Genomic DNA, 13,519 nt, shown 5'->3' on the forward strand with positions numbered 1-13,519 from the left:
AACTTTCGCAGACCCCTTAGACATAGTCTGTAGGCCATCAGGGGTCTGCGGACCACAGGTTGAAAACCACTACTCTAGAGTCTTCCCTTACCAGGTTTAAAAAGTTGGTGCAATCTATTACACACTAAGTGGTGCTTGTCCTGTGACCTTCATTCTTCATGGTACTGATCTCATTTGTAGCCTGGTCTGGCAACCAGGCCTGGTATATTCAGTTAATGTCAGATTTTTGCTGAGCTTCCAGCTCCCATGAGGATGTATACATTTCTGATGACACTTTCACTATACTGAACAGTTTACACAATGCTGGTACCTCTAAGAAGGTTGATATGTTGATCCTGTAGAACTCATTTTTTCTTTCTTGTCCATACAACAGGGAACCACACACAGATGTGAACGCTGAATGCCCCCGGAGGCTGGGGGGGGCATGGTGAGCTCCCACAGGCGGCAGCAGTGCTGTCAGTAGCAAAAGAGTGGTGGCAGTGAGCGGTGAGCTCCTGCAGGCAGCAATGGCACTGTCGGCGGCGGGGAGTGGGAGGCATGGGGGGTGGCAGGCACCGACCAGTGGTTGGCGACCACCTGCAGACACTGCTGGTGGTGTTGGCGGCAAGGGGTGGGGGGTGGTGTGCAGCGACCGCCCGCAGGTGCCGCCAGCAATGTCGGCAGTGCTTTTTGCAGGGGGTAAACCACCAATCTCAGGGGGTGCACATGCACCCACATGCACTCCCTATGTGTCACCAATGTACACAGATATTTGATCACCCTGGCATATTCACTCCATATAGATGTTATTTTAGGAGTAGACTCTTAAAATCTCAATGAAGAAAAAGGAGAAATAGGTTAGTATGTTATTGCCAGGCTATCAAGATTCACTGGAATGGAAATCTCCCTTTTTACAGGAAGGAATAACACAAGTCTTGTATCTTGGGCCATAGTAATCTGTATGTCAACCATACTTACCCAGCAGGTTTGATTGGGTTTGGTATCTGAGACACTTCCCTTTGGGAATCTCTAACAAGTGACTTTATTGACCCAAAACAGTTTTTGAAAATATTGTTTTGATAGCCATAACTATAAAGCACATCTATAGCATCAATTCCCAAAGGGTATGTTGTGGCACACTAGCATGTCACAAGTAGCTTAGAAGTATGCTGTGAAACATGACATGTTATCAGTATCAGGTTTTGCTTGCAGAGCTCCCCACAGGTCCAGAAAGTTGGTGGTGCAGGAATGGTGGCAGTCAACACCACTGAGTTCCCCTGCTCCCTGTTGCCTAATTTCTAAGTCCCACATGGTGAGGTCAAGCCCCAGCCATGTTGGCCCTGCACAGTGGGATCTGGCTTTGGCTCAGCCATGCCAACCCTGTGCAGCAGGATCGGATCCAAACCACAGGCCAACCCAGCACTGCTCAGCTACTCCAAAGGGTCAAAAGTTCAGCACCACTGTGCAAGTCATACACACACACATACATGCATACATACATACACCTTTCTGGGTGGAAGAGTGAAGTGAAGTGTGCAGCCAACTTTAATCCAGAGAAAAACTGTGTCCCAGATATAAAAAAAAATTGGGAAGCACTGATCACTGATCTAAAGAAATGACAAAACATCTACACAATGGGTACCTTAATGAGAGTTCAAGACAGGTTTATCTCACCCTGGACACCCAGGCATAGATCCAAATAATTTTCTTACACGCTGCAACTTGTCTAAAAATTAGGCATCTTGCCCCAGAAGGGCACTTCAAATTGGGAGATGCGTCTGCACTCCCATTCCTTCTTGAAGCTTAGGCATCTAGGTCAGGGCTGCATATTTGGTGCCTACATCCTCTTTGATCCAAGCCACACTGAAAGGAGATGCCTCCCTGAGAGAGTTCATCACAAAATCCAGTGACCCATGTTTACTTCTGAATATGATAGTGGTGGTACCACTTTACCTCTTGCACAATAGGCTTGTGGCTGGAGTACTTGCCCAGAACACAGCAGACCTGGGTTCTAGGCCCTCCTCAGGCTAATGTGACCCAACATATCTCTCCTGCTTCTCAGGAGAGTTCCTTAACCTATAGGCTATAGAACAGCTTAGGTAGGTACCCTCTATACCCCTCCTTCAGAATATGGGCCACTGGGCAGCCAAGAGCAAGAGTGACTGGTGCCTCCTGAATCTGGGGGGGCACCTGCAGAAGCCACTGACAGTGGCGGCCCTGTCGGGGGGGGCACCAGCCCTACTAACAGTATCAGTGTTGGCTGTCAAGGGAGGCACCAGCCCCTTTATGGGGGGCACGTGCACCCAATACCAGTCACCTATAGCCAAGAGTGGAAGTTTTATGGGGCTGTAAGGAGAACAAACATGAGAGTGCTTGACTCTGTAGCCAAGAAGCAGATATGCTTCTGGGAGGAGGGCATCTTGAACCCTAGTCCCTTTTTGTGAGGATGGTTCATGCATTTTACACTGGTCAAAAAGCACAAAAAACCCTAACAGAAGGAAATAGAGCTAAGTACTCCTCTTTTCCCTGAGTCCCTCCTTACTTGGGTACAGAGTGAGGCTCCCTCTTGGTTACTCCCCTTCTAGCTCTATAAATCTTGCACTGAAATAAAACACAAAAATAGCTAAGACGCACTTAAAATCAAACATAGGTTCCAGCTAGACATGTATCATTCTTATTTAATTTATTAAGACCTTTGGAAACAACTAAATTGCTTTGTTGAAGTGAAAGTGATTTAAGCCCCATGGCATGAGCATCTTGCATAAAAGCCTGGATCCATCCCAGATTGGAGAACCGTGGATCCCTATCATCTCAAACATTAGTGCCAAGACAATATGTAATGGACTAGAAGAACCCATAACAGTATATACTCTCCACCAGGCCTAGTAAAGATTCTGTGATCTGTCTGATTTTTATAAAATGCCCCTCCTTCAGAAATAAAGCGTGTGGACATGTAATACAAGTCAAGTCAATTTACTCCATAGTAAATGTTTCATTTGTTCACATTCACAAAGTGAACTCCTGGCTCCATTGACATAAACAGCAAAACCCCATTGACTTCAGTGAGACTAGAAATTCACCCATGGTCAAATAACTTAGGCTCAGCATTAACATTTTATTACAAGACTTTGAAAAAAGTGTACTTTTTAATAATTTTTAAAATGTCAATAAGGCCAAAGCTTTTGGGGATTGGTTAACACTGTATTTTCTTGCATACAAACACAGACCTTTTTTAGTCCATTTTTATATGCTGAAACATTTTAATACACAATTTCCTTCTATTCAGTTTCTTAGTAAATTGATATACCCACATCCAGTCACACTAAGAAAATACATTTTCAAATGCAGTTTTCACTAGTTAATTAACTTTCCTATTAAGAATGACATTATGGAAGGTAGGTGTGGCAATCTGCTCATGATTAAAATCTGGAAAGCACCATGTTAATTGCACCAAAGCTAAGGCAGAAAAAATGTTAGGGTTATATTAGTAGGCAGTGCCATTATTATGCAAGTCATAGGAAGATCATCAAAAAGTAGGGCCCTTTTCTGCTCTTAATGGCTTTCTTATCTTTTATACTCCAGAGGGACTGACTCTACATGCCTTTTGTGCTCTCCAGAGAGTTTCCCTTTTGGATGTAACCCTGTGCAGCTCATTTTGACTTGTTGGAACTGACTAAATCTGCCACTGGGTGGAGTTTGTGGTTCATAAGAAAGTTGAGGATACCATGAATTGAGGATTAGTGTGTCCTTTGATGTCTTAGCAGGATGCTCTTCAGTTAATAATGGCCTACTAAAGTTACTTACAGGTACTGAGGAGCCGGAGAGAAGCTTTTTATCTCTAGTAGGAATAAGCTAGAGGAAAGAAGCCTATGGAGACAAAGAGCTCTTTTTCCCTTTTGACTAGGGAGAGAATGGAAAAAGGCTACTATAACAAATACATAGGGAAACCACCTGTCATCTCCTCTCTGGATGCTGTATGAACTGCCCCTAACTTGCCTCTGCATAGAAGAATATGAGGAGTCCTCTGCCACTTGGCAGATTAAGATTTGCTGGCTGTACTTTTTTAAATAAAGGCATTGAGGTCTTAGATTCCCTCCTGCACAATACAGCCTGCTACCTTTGCAACCCTAGCAGTAAGAAAAGTAGAAACTAAGAAGAGTTACTAAATGGAGTGAGGTTGCAGGAGGAGTTAACTTACATGTGACTCCAATTTCACAACTGTTGGGACACCCGCCAGCAAAATTAATTTTGAAGTTACAGTCACTATTCGATTAGTATATTAAGCATTTATTTTTTCCTCATCTGTCGTAATAATCATGAGAATTATAGTTTGTCTGAAAAGAGGAAACTTTAAGCCCCCTAGAATTTAAAATCCGATTCTCTTGAAATACTTTGCTCGAATGATAACATTATTAACATAATCATTGCCTCCACTGCAATAGTCTCTTCCATCATAGACCTGGATTTTCCAGTCCCTCGAATGATAGGCACAAAGCGCCCCTGTAATGGGACAAAGATAGTTAATGTACATTTAAACATGCATAAGAAATCAATAATAAATAAATATTATTATTATTTATATTGTGTTACAGGGAAGCCATTGGGTACTTTAGGATGTGAGGAGTAGGTTCTAAATTGTGGTGGTAGCACTATTGTTTAGTGGATAGAGGTATGGGGCATGTCTACACGTGCATTAATGCACCAGTTACTGCACATTAAGTTTAGTGCCTGTAATAACGGGTACCAACTTAATGTGCAGTAACTGGCACTGCTGCACAGTAGTGCCGGCACATGCCTTTTTAGTGATGCTAATGTGCAGTAGACTAATTCTACACCTCATTAGCGCAATGATGCCGCTTTTGCTGTGATGCACTAATGCACAATAGAATTAGTCTACTGCACATTTAGTACCTCATGTAGACGCTCCCCATGGAGTTCTATGTTTAGAAGTAGCTGTGCTACTTGCCTGCTGTCCTCTCACTTGTCTTTTCAGATTAGAAACTCTTCAGTTTTGTGCAATCTGTAGCAAAGGTCCAGTAGTGTAAGGACAGGTCGGTGGGCAAGCAGGGCGTAATCCCTGCATTGCCTAAGGCACGTGTGTGTAGGGGGTAGAGGGCACCAGAATGGACTGGGGCGTGCCTCGCCCTCCCACCCCTACTCCCCCTGCGCTTTTCAGCCCCAGCAGCAAGTTACCATGCTGAGTGTGTATAAGCAAACTGTAGGGCATTCTGGGAATTGTAGTTATACAGAGCAGTAGTGGAGGTGATTGCTGCTGGCTGGAGACATAGCCACATGTTTTTTGCCCCCAAAATAAGGAGGCTTTTTGCCCACTCATCATGGGCATCTGTGGCAAAAAAATTAGGTGCCATCTCCCCTCAGCCTCAGCAAACTTCCTTTCTTATTCCTAATGCCATAGCCAGAAGGTACAGGGGGCAGGGAGAGGGAGGACTGTTCTAGATGTAGTCCTTGTCAGTTATACCTCTGATAAGGTCCCTGATATTGCTGGAGACCTCTGTGCATTACAAAAAAAGAAGTAATAATTTTGTAAGTTGTAAAGAATGGGGTTTTACTTAATAAAATATGAAGGCTCTTGTGAGATTTAACTGCTGATAAAAGAAATATTTTCCTTTCCATATAAACCTTTCCTTGGAAACCCAATACCATGTTACATCATGCATGGACGCCAGAAAATGAAACTGCACATAAAGGCAGAAAGAAGCTGCCTTGAGGGTCATGCTAAAAGCATTCATGGTGAAAGACCAAATTAGGTTGTTGCATTTTTTTCTGCTTTAGAAACCTCAGCTATTTAAATCTTAACAATACAGCTACATCAATTTTTCAAATCCTGGTATAAAAATTTCTTTATCTTGTGGGTATTTCTTTATTTCTAGGGCAATGTGCAGCACATACCATACCTCTTAGCTGTTGTGCCCAGGTCCACCTAGGGTATGTTTTCCGCACAGTTTTAAGTGCAATGGTTAAAATAGTTGATCCTTGAATTATATGTTCTTCACTGTTCCATGTTCCCCTAATGGGATAGTATCTTCTGTCAATCTAGAAGTTTCAAACAAGAACATCATCAGTCTGCCTGTAAACAAAGATACCAATTTTGTTTTCTTCTATTCACACATAAAGAATAATTCTACAGGCAGTCCTCGACTTACAACGTTTCAAGTTACAACGTTTTGCACTTACAATTTTTATAAATTGACACCCTGTTTCAACTTTATGACGTCAGTTTTGACTTTACAATGCTTGATCCAATGCAACACCAAACCAGCTAGCAAGTTTGCTGAGTTGCTCATCTCCCTGGAGAACATCTGTCCAAACTTCCTTGGATGCTTTCTTTAAGAAGCAGACAAGATTCCAGAAAAACCCACAGCCAAGACTCCTGAGAAGACTCCAGCCAAGAACCTTTCAATAAGTTCAACCAAAAGCCTTTCAAAAAGTCCAGCAAAGTCACCTCAAAGAAGTCCTTCCAAATCAATATGATTGCTATTTACAATATAAATACATTAATGTTGCTATATTACTCATCTATAATTGACTGAGTACAAAATTCTGGGGTATTTTTGGTGAAAATAGAGTATTGGGCCTTGGTTCAGAAACCAACCCCCCCATTTATAACATTGTTTCTTATGTGAAAATTGGTTCCAAGTTACATTTTGACCTAAGACACAGTTTTCAGGAACCAATTGTGTTGGAAGTCCGAGGACTGCCTGTACTCCAGTACTTGCGATTTTTATTTTTCCTGTTCTTTCTTCTGTACCTGCATCAAGCCAAACCTAACTCTCTGATGGTCCCAGCCATTCTCTAGTAGATGACCGACACGACTCCCTACAGAGATGATTGCAGCAATCAATGATGGTTCTAAACACAGGCTTTTGGCAACTCTCCTAATAATGGTTCTATATGACCTTAGATGTATTATGTCAATTTCAGCAATTTTTTCCGAAGCAGAAACACCTGTAATAAATACAAAGATGAATATGTGGTTTATTTGCATTCAAATTTTATTTTTAAAACCCTAATTTTCCAGATAAATTGGCATTCGAAAGCCATATTATGTCTAGAAAAATGCAGACAATAAATGTCAATCACAGCACATCAAAACATGGTTCCTAATTTTTTTAATCCAGAAGGCAATATCTTGCATGTATTTCTCAATCAGTAACAAAGCGATGCAGGGATTTTTTACAATTCTTAGGCAGCCTTGGACATCTCTCTCCTCTCTCACATTTTCCTATTCCTGTCTTTTTTCCTATTTCCCTCCTGGTAAACATTTTAGTAAAGTTCCACAGGGGCTAAGCATCCAGAGTTCCCATTTACCACAGAACATATGAAAATCTAGCCATAAATTAATAAATCTGGTGATATTTATGGCTGATGACTTATATTTAAAATAATACAATAATACATCAACCTACATGAATGGCTAGTTTTAAAACATTTTTAAAATAAGTAACTTTTATAAATGTTGTAACAGTTTAAAAAGGGTTGATAAGTATTTGTATTTAATAAAATAGTTATTTGCTTCTTTGCAGTCACAAAAAGTTTTATAAACTTGAACTAGGTATAAGAATCACTTCAAACATCGGTGAAAAACAGCCATCTCTGCTGTGAAACTGCATCCATTTAACAGGATAAGGCAATTATACAAGACACAAAATGAAGCAGTGTTGTATTAAATGAAATCTGTGAGGGATAATTAGGTAGATAAAATAAAATGATCCAGTCTGGGAAGGAAAGTGGGGATAACATTTTCTTTCTTACAAAGAGTTCTCTGGGATCTTTAATTACTCAAGGTAGGTGGGAACTCTTCTTGACATCTCTTTCCTCCAAATCATTACAACTCTGAGGGAAGAGTGCTACCTATTGGCTGATTTCCCTGCTTTGCCTTCTCTAAGAACCTGCCCAGGTGGATGGTATTGCAGTTAGGTCAGGAATGGGATACAGAATGAAATACAATATGAAAGTCTCACACTTGAAACCTGATTGGCTTTAAAACAGGGCTCTATACTCAATATCCAACCTCAGCTGTAACGGGCTGTCTAGCTGGCCTCAAGATTATGTTTGCCTTTGACAGATGAAGTCCCAGCCCCATAAAATTCAATGAGCCTTTTGCCATTTCCTTCTACCTGGCTGGGAATTCACCTATGAGTCACTGGTTGTCACAATGAAGTGCAGACCTTTTCTTTGGCTTCTGTAACATAGTTCTTCTTCCCCAATAGGAGTGAAAGTAAAAAGGCTTCTTTAGAACCTTCTGATAAAACTACAGGAGAATGAGAAAGAAGTCTCAAAATGGGGCACTCCGTAGTAGCATCACTACAGATTTGGGGCCTGACTGATTTAGGCCTACAGACCAGTGGCTGGCAACCCTAAGGGCTAGGGACAGACATTCAAAAAGCCTGAGCCTGAATTCATTCAATCTTTGCAGGTTAGTCTAACCTGCCTAGGTTGAACCAGTTTCCAACTGAACAGTCATTCCCTCTGGACTGAGGAAATGCAGGCACATGCCTGCAGTGGCTCAGGCTGGAAGCTGGGGGGCACCAGAGCAGCCCTCCCTTCCTTCCATAGTGCTGAGCTGAAGGGGGGAAAGCCAGGCCCCAGCAGGATGCTTTGATTGGGGAGGGGTTGTGCCCCCCTGCCCACACCCAGCAGCCCAACAGGAATTGATAACAGTGTTTATCACCCCTAACTCAGTGTTTATCATCCCATTAAGAAACCAAAGGGACATTACCAGCTACCTGTTGATTCTCCTTTTGTCCTGCCACAACACGAACTATAGCCAGAATGTGGTCTGCTAGCTAATGCTGAAGTGTCTGTAGGGCAGAGAGGACAGGGAGGGGAGGAGGGGAGCAGGCAGGTGCCTGCAGTCTGTGCCAGAGCTGGAGCCAGGGAGCAGAGGGGAGGAGCCAGCTCTGCTGTGGAGCAGAGAGCCCCACCCAGCCCAGAGAGCATGCTGGGATGCTGGGGGAGTCTGGTTTAACTTAAGCCAGCAAAGGGTCTGGGACAGACATTGCATAAACCGTTTTGACCCAAATCAGTTAAGTCTGATACTACATTCAACCAGGTTTATCTCAAACTGGTTTCAGTCATTTTCAAACTAGTTTATGTACACTGAACATCTGTTCTGTTACAGGTTTAAACCAGTTTCTGATCACTTAAACCAGTTTATGTGTAATGTGTGTCCCTAGCCTAACAAGCCACAAGGTGGAACAACCCAGCTCCTGTTCAATGTGGGCCAGGTGGCTTTGACAGTGTGTCAGAGGTGAGTGGCTTTGCTTGCACCCGTATTGAGGCCAGGCAGCTGGGAGCTGTGCCCTCACTGCCACTGCTTCCCCCAGCCCCTCACTGCTTGGCTGCGGCACAGGCTCAGACTCTAGTCAGTGGGGAGCTGCACTGCAGCTGGGAGGCAGGAAGCTTTGCTTGTGGTTTTGCCTGTAGTTGCACTGAGGTCAGGCAGCAAGGATCTGTGCTGGGACTGGGGAGCTGGAAGCTGTGTCCGCACTGCTGCCTCTTCTCCCCATACCTCTCCTATCCCGCCCCCAGTCACCTCCCAGCAGCTTCCCACTGACTAGAGGCTGTGATTGCACCACAGGCAGAGAGCAAGGGGCTGAGAGACATGGTGGTGACACAGGCTCAGCTTCCTGCTGCCTGACCTTAGCATAGCTCTTTGCTGCCTGGCCTTATAAGCCCTCTGGCTCCAGAGGCCGTATCCAGTGGCTCCTTTGGCTTGATACAACCTGTGGGTCATATGTTGTGAACCCATGCTATATAGAGCATGTTTTTTACATATTACAGTAGATGTCAAGTGTTGATTCAAGTCAAGTTTGTCTTCTTCGTCAGACCAGGAGAGTCTGGGATTGCTGAGGACAGTGTATGTGGAGATAAAAATACTAAACACTAAAAAAAAATCTGTTTTGACTAGAAAGAAATCTTGTCTTTTCCTCTTTATTCAGAGGAGAAGGCCCCTAGCTGTGAGACCTTGAAAGGTGGGCTCCTTGGAAATGCATAGACTACGGAGTTAAGAAATGCTGCTGTTTGAAAACAATTGCATTAATGCTTGGCCCTCCCCTTCAGCTTGTTGTGTCATGGCTATGCTCAGTTAGGACAGTGTCCCTGACAAAACTGGATGGCTTGCTCTTGGAAATTTAATTTACCAACAATGGGAAATAAAATATTGTTTTCTCATGTGTAAAGAGCATTGTGCACTGAGGTATAGTAAGTCACGCATTGAGTTATACTTACCACAGCCTACAGTTTTTACCGGTCCACAGGATATTACCGGAGTTTGAAGGCTAGTTATATCACCATAGCAACTTTGACTGGCAGAAGGAGCTAAAAAGTTAAATAGAGATATTATATTTAAAAAGGATGCTTACTTAGAGTGTTGAAAGCATTAATAAACCTTGAGCACAAAGGACATGTCAACCTTAATAGTTATTTTGTATCCCCCTCCTTTATATTATTGCCACTGTAATTATCCTTGACAGGCTCTCAACAAAAACCAGCATTAGAGGATTGCTTTTTTCTAATATTATATATCAAAGTCAATGAATTCATGATCATTTACATTGGCTGAGGATCTGCCTTTTTATATCCACCTAATGGGAAAAAAAGTACCATCTCCTGAACTTATTTTACAGAGCCCCTTCCATCCAGCTCCTACAGACAGAACATAAAATGTCTCTCCACTAAGAATGGAAAAATGACTGTCTCCCATTAGGAATGGTTCCTGTGCCCATTGATGACACAATAGCCTTTCATGAACATTAGGAATCGCTGGCTGGGCAAATTATTCTACTTCCTAGATGGTTGGAAGTTCATGGAACCTTGCATTCAAGTTAGAGCATTCATGAGATCAGATGAAAAAATAATACAAGGTGATTCTTTAAATTTATGATTCTATTCTGGTGTCTGACATATCCTTCAACATTCATTGTTTAATGAGTATGGATAGAAGGTAAGAAACTTCACACAAAAGCCCACATGAAAGACATAATGGCTCTTTGTACTAGGTAGACTCAGATCTGATGCATCCTGCAGCTCTTCAAAAATCTTTTCATATTGTTGTCTTGACAGTAAGGTTAATTAAATGGAAATAAACCCCAGGCTTACCAATAAGGGCAGAAAGGCCCAGAATCAACAGTGCAAGAAACATGGTGGTAGTTCTTCTCAGGCCCATCAAAGCAATCTGAAAATTAATCAGACTTTATGAACATGAAGAAGTGAAGGAAGTTTTCAATGACCCTACAAAAGTGTTCTTACACAAAATTAGCAAATTGTATTGAAACCTTCCCGGAGGAACAGGCTGGGGAGAATTATTTTAATCCTATTAAGAAAATTAAAACTGGGGCAACACTATATTCAGGATATACTACACATTCTCATTCACAAAACAGGGATACATTGTGCAAACAATTTATTGGATAGTTGGCACAGGTCAGATTCAAATACAAAACAATCTTTTGGACTAGTACAGCAAAAACAGACAGCAGTGCTGTAGCAATGAAGTTTGGCACCCAGCACAAAGCCCGCAGCGGCAGCTCACCCTAGCCCCATGCACAGATCCGGGGGACACATGCCCCCTCATGCTTGCCAGGGAGCGCACACAGTGGCAGAAGCTGCCCTTCCCCCATCCCCATGCCCTACCAAATGAGCCGCTCATGGCTCTGTCCTGCACCCCACCCCAGCTGGGCAGCACCTGTTTGGTGCCCCTTTGCTTTGGGATGGTCACCCTGCTCGCCTTACCCCCACACCCCCATCCCTCCCTTGCTACAGCACTGGCTGAGGGATTCTCTGCTTGGACCTCTTGTCTCCTCACACAGTTCCCTTAGTCTTGACCAAGTAGCTTTGCCAGAAAACAATCAGATTTGGTTTTCTATTGGTAACAGTGGGTGCGCCTACATGAGACATTTACTGTGGAGCTGCCTAATTAGCTCCACAGTAAAGTCTCTGCATCTGCACATGTGGCCCTATTAGGGTGCAGTAAGCTAATTAACTCCACAGTAAACCAATTAACTCTTTAAATACAAGTGCTATTCTGCAGCGGCATTATTTAGTGCACAGCAATGCACATATTAACGCTGACAGGCCTGGCTGGAGCACGAGGGTGCTTCAGTGCGAGGGCTGCCTGCCATCTAGCCTCTCACTGGAGCCATCTAGTCTCTCATATCCCAGCCAGCCCCACCGCAGCACGTTAAGCCGGGTTGGAGCAGTCCTGGGCTGACAGGCTGACCCCCCAGGCCCTCTGCTAGCCGGGGCTGCTCTGACCCAGCTCAATGTGCTGCAGTCCTGACTCACCTGTAAACACAGTGCAATATGCACCAGAGTTTTTTGCTGTGCATTAATTGCATGTGTAGACATGCCCAATCAGCACAGCTCTCCTGTACACACTTTTAAGTATATAGTGGTTTAAATTCTAGTGTGCTATATATGGTGCTGAACCCTGAGTTAACAATTTGAAAAACTATATAAACTGTTTCAAAAGCTATATAGTCATACAGATACCAATCAGGAGTGGGGACACTGGTGCACTTGCACCCACTTTTGATTCTTGGTCTACCCAAAATTTAAAACCAACTGTCTGGCAGTGGCAGCAGTATTTCTAGGCAGGCAGTGCTGAGGGTGGCATTTGACTTCGAGGCTCATTATCGTCTACCTGATCTCTTCTAAACGTTTCATTTCATGGGTGTTAATGACCCTCTTTGTTTTAATGGTCTTGATGTTCCACGAATCAAGCTATCCTTTGTTCTGCAATTCAGCTGTCGGTTAGCTGCTTTTGGTAATGAAGCTCCTATATCACAGCCCTGCAGATTGTTTTTAACTTATTCCAGTGAAGTTATATTAGTTTTTGCTTCAATCTAACACTGAATAATATAGCCCTAGGCCCCTAGTCTATTATAGTAAGGCTTCCCTTTTCAAAAATCTAGACCCACCCATGTAGCCAAACATTTATGCTTTTTTCTGGTAATGTAGCTTTTCAAGAATCAAACAATAGTCTTTTAGTTCATCACTAGTAACACACAAAAAGGGGATTTACACTCTTGTGGATGGTATAGTATTTGCTTATGTCATTGTACTTGTGTATCATATTGGGAATTAATATAATAAGAAATTGTTTGCATTTATTAATAATATATCCCAATGTTAATGGGGAGTAAGCAACCACTCTAAAATGCTCATTGTCTTTTGCTGCTGATACAAATACTGGAGAAAGAAAAATCCTTCCTAAAGTGATCTTTCCTGGTTTCTATTGCTTAAAAATGATTTTTCTAGTAGGTTTTCAAATGGAAATTACATGATTAAGATCACAACCAGTAATCATGAATTGTTTTTTATACACAGAAAAAGGATTTTTTATTAATTTTAATAATATGTTACCCTTTGCAATCCAGTATTCATTTCCACTTAGCTCCATACATACACAACCTTAGGGCCCACTGAAATCAATTGAAAGACCCATTTTTTGGAGAAGGACCTTATTGTCCACCCACAAAACATTTACTATTTAGGATGGAGCTAGCTCTCCTGTAAG

General features: G+C 42.6%; 1 protein-coding gene across 1 annotated transcript; it reads right to left on the reverse strand.

The window, feature by feature from the left end:
* Nucleotides 1-2,645: 2,645 nt before the first annotated feature.
* On the reverse strand, nucleotides 2,646-11,174 carry LOC132247762 (lysozyme g-like). The gene is made up of 5 exons (XM_059720985.1): nucleotides 11,101-11,174; nucleotides 10,231-10,320; nucleotides 6,749-6,945; nucleotides 5,895-6,033; nucleotides 2,646-4,479 (listed from the first exon to the last, which is right to left on the reverse strand). Exons 1-5 carry the CDS (start codon nucleotides 11,165-11,167, stop codon nucleotides 4,346-4,348), a joined length of 627 nt encoding a protein of 208 aa, XP_059576968.1. The 5' UTR covers nucleotides 11,168-11,174; the 3' UTR covers nucleotides 2,646-4,345.
* Between the last annotated feature and the right edge of the window lie 2,345 nt (nucleotides 11,175-13,519).

Source organism: Alligator mississippiensis, chromosome 1, assembly GCF_030867095.1.
Source record: "Alligator mississippiensis isolate rAllMis1 chromosome 1, rAllMis1, whole genome shotgun sequence".
Taxonomy (NCBI): domain Eukaryota; kingdom Metazoa; phylum Chordata; order Crocodylia; family Alligatoridae; genus Alligator; species Alligator mississippiensis.

Bases quoted from the DNA above. Each gene is read 5' to 3' on its own strand.
- LOC132247762 (XM_059720985.1), bottom strand. From the start codon at position 11,167: ATGGGCCTGAGAAGAACTACCACCATGTTTCTTGCACTGTTGATTCTG. The intron at 10,321-11,100 runs GTAAGCCTGGGG...TTAACTTTTTAG, and splicing joins GGGCCTTTCTGCCCTTATTG to CTCCTTCTGCCAGTCAAAGT. The intron at 4,480-5,894 runs GTATGGTATGTG...GTCCCATTACAG, and splicing joins CTGGGCACAACAGCTAAGAG to GGGCGCTTTGTGCCTATCAT.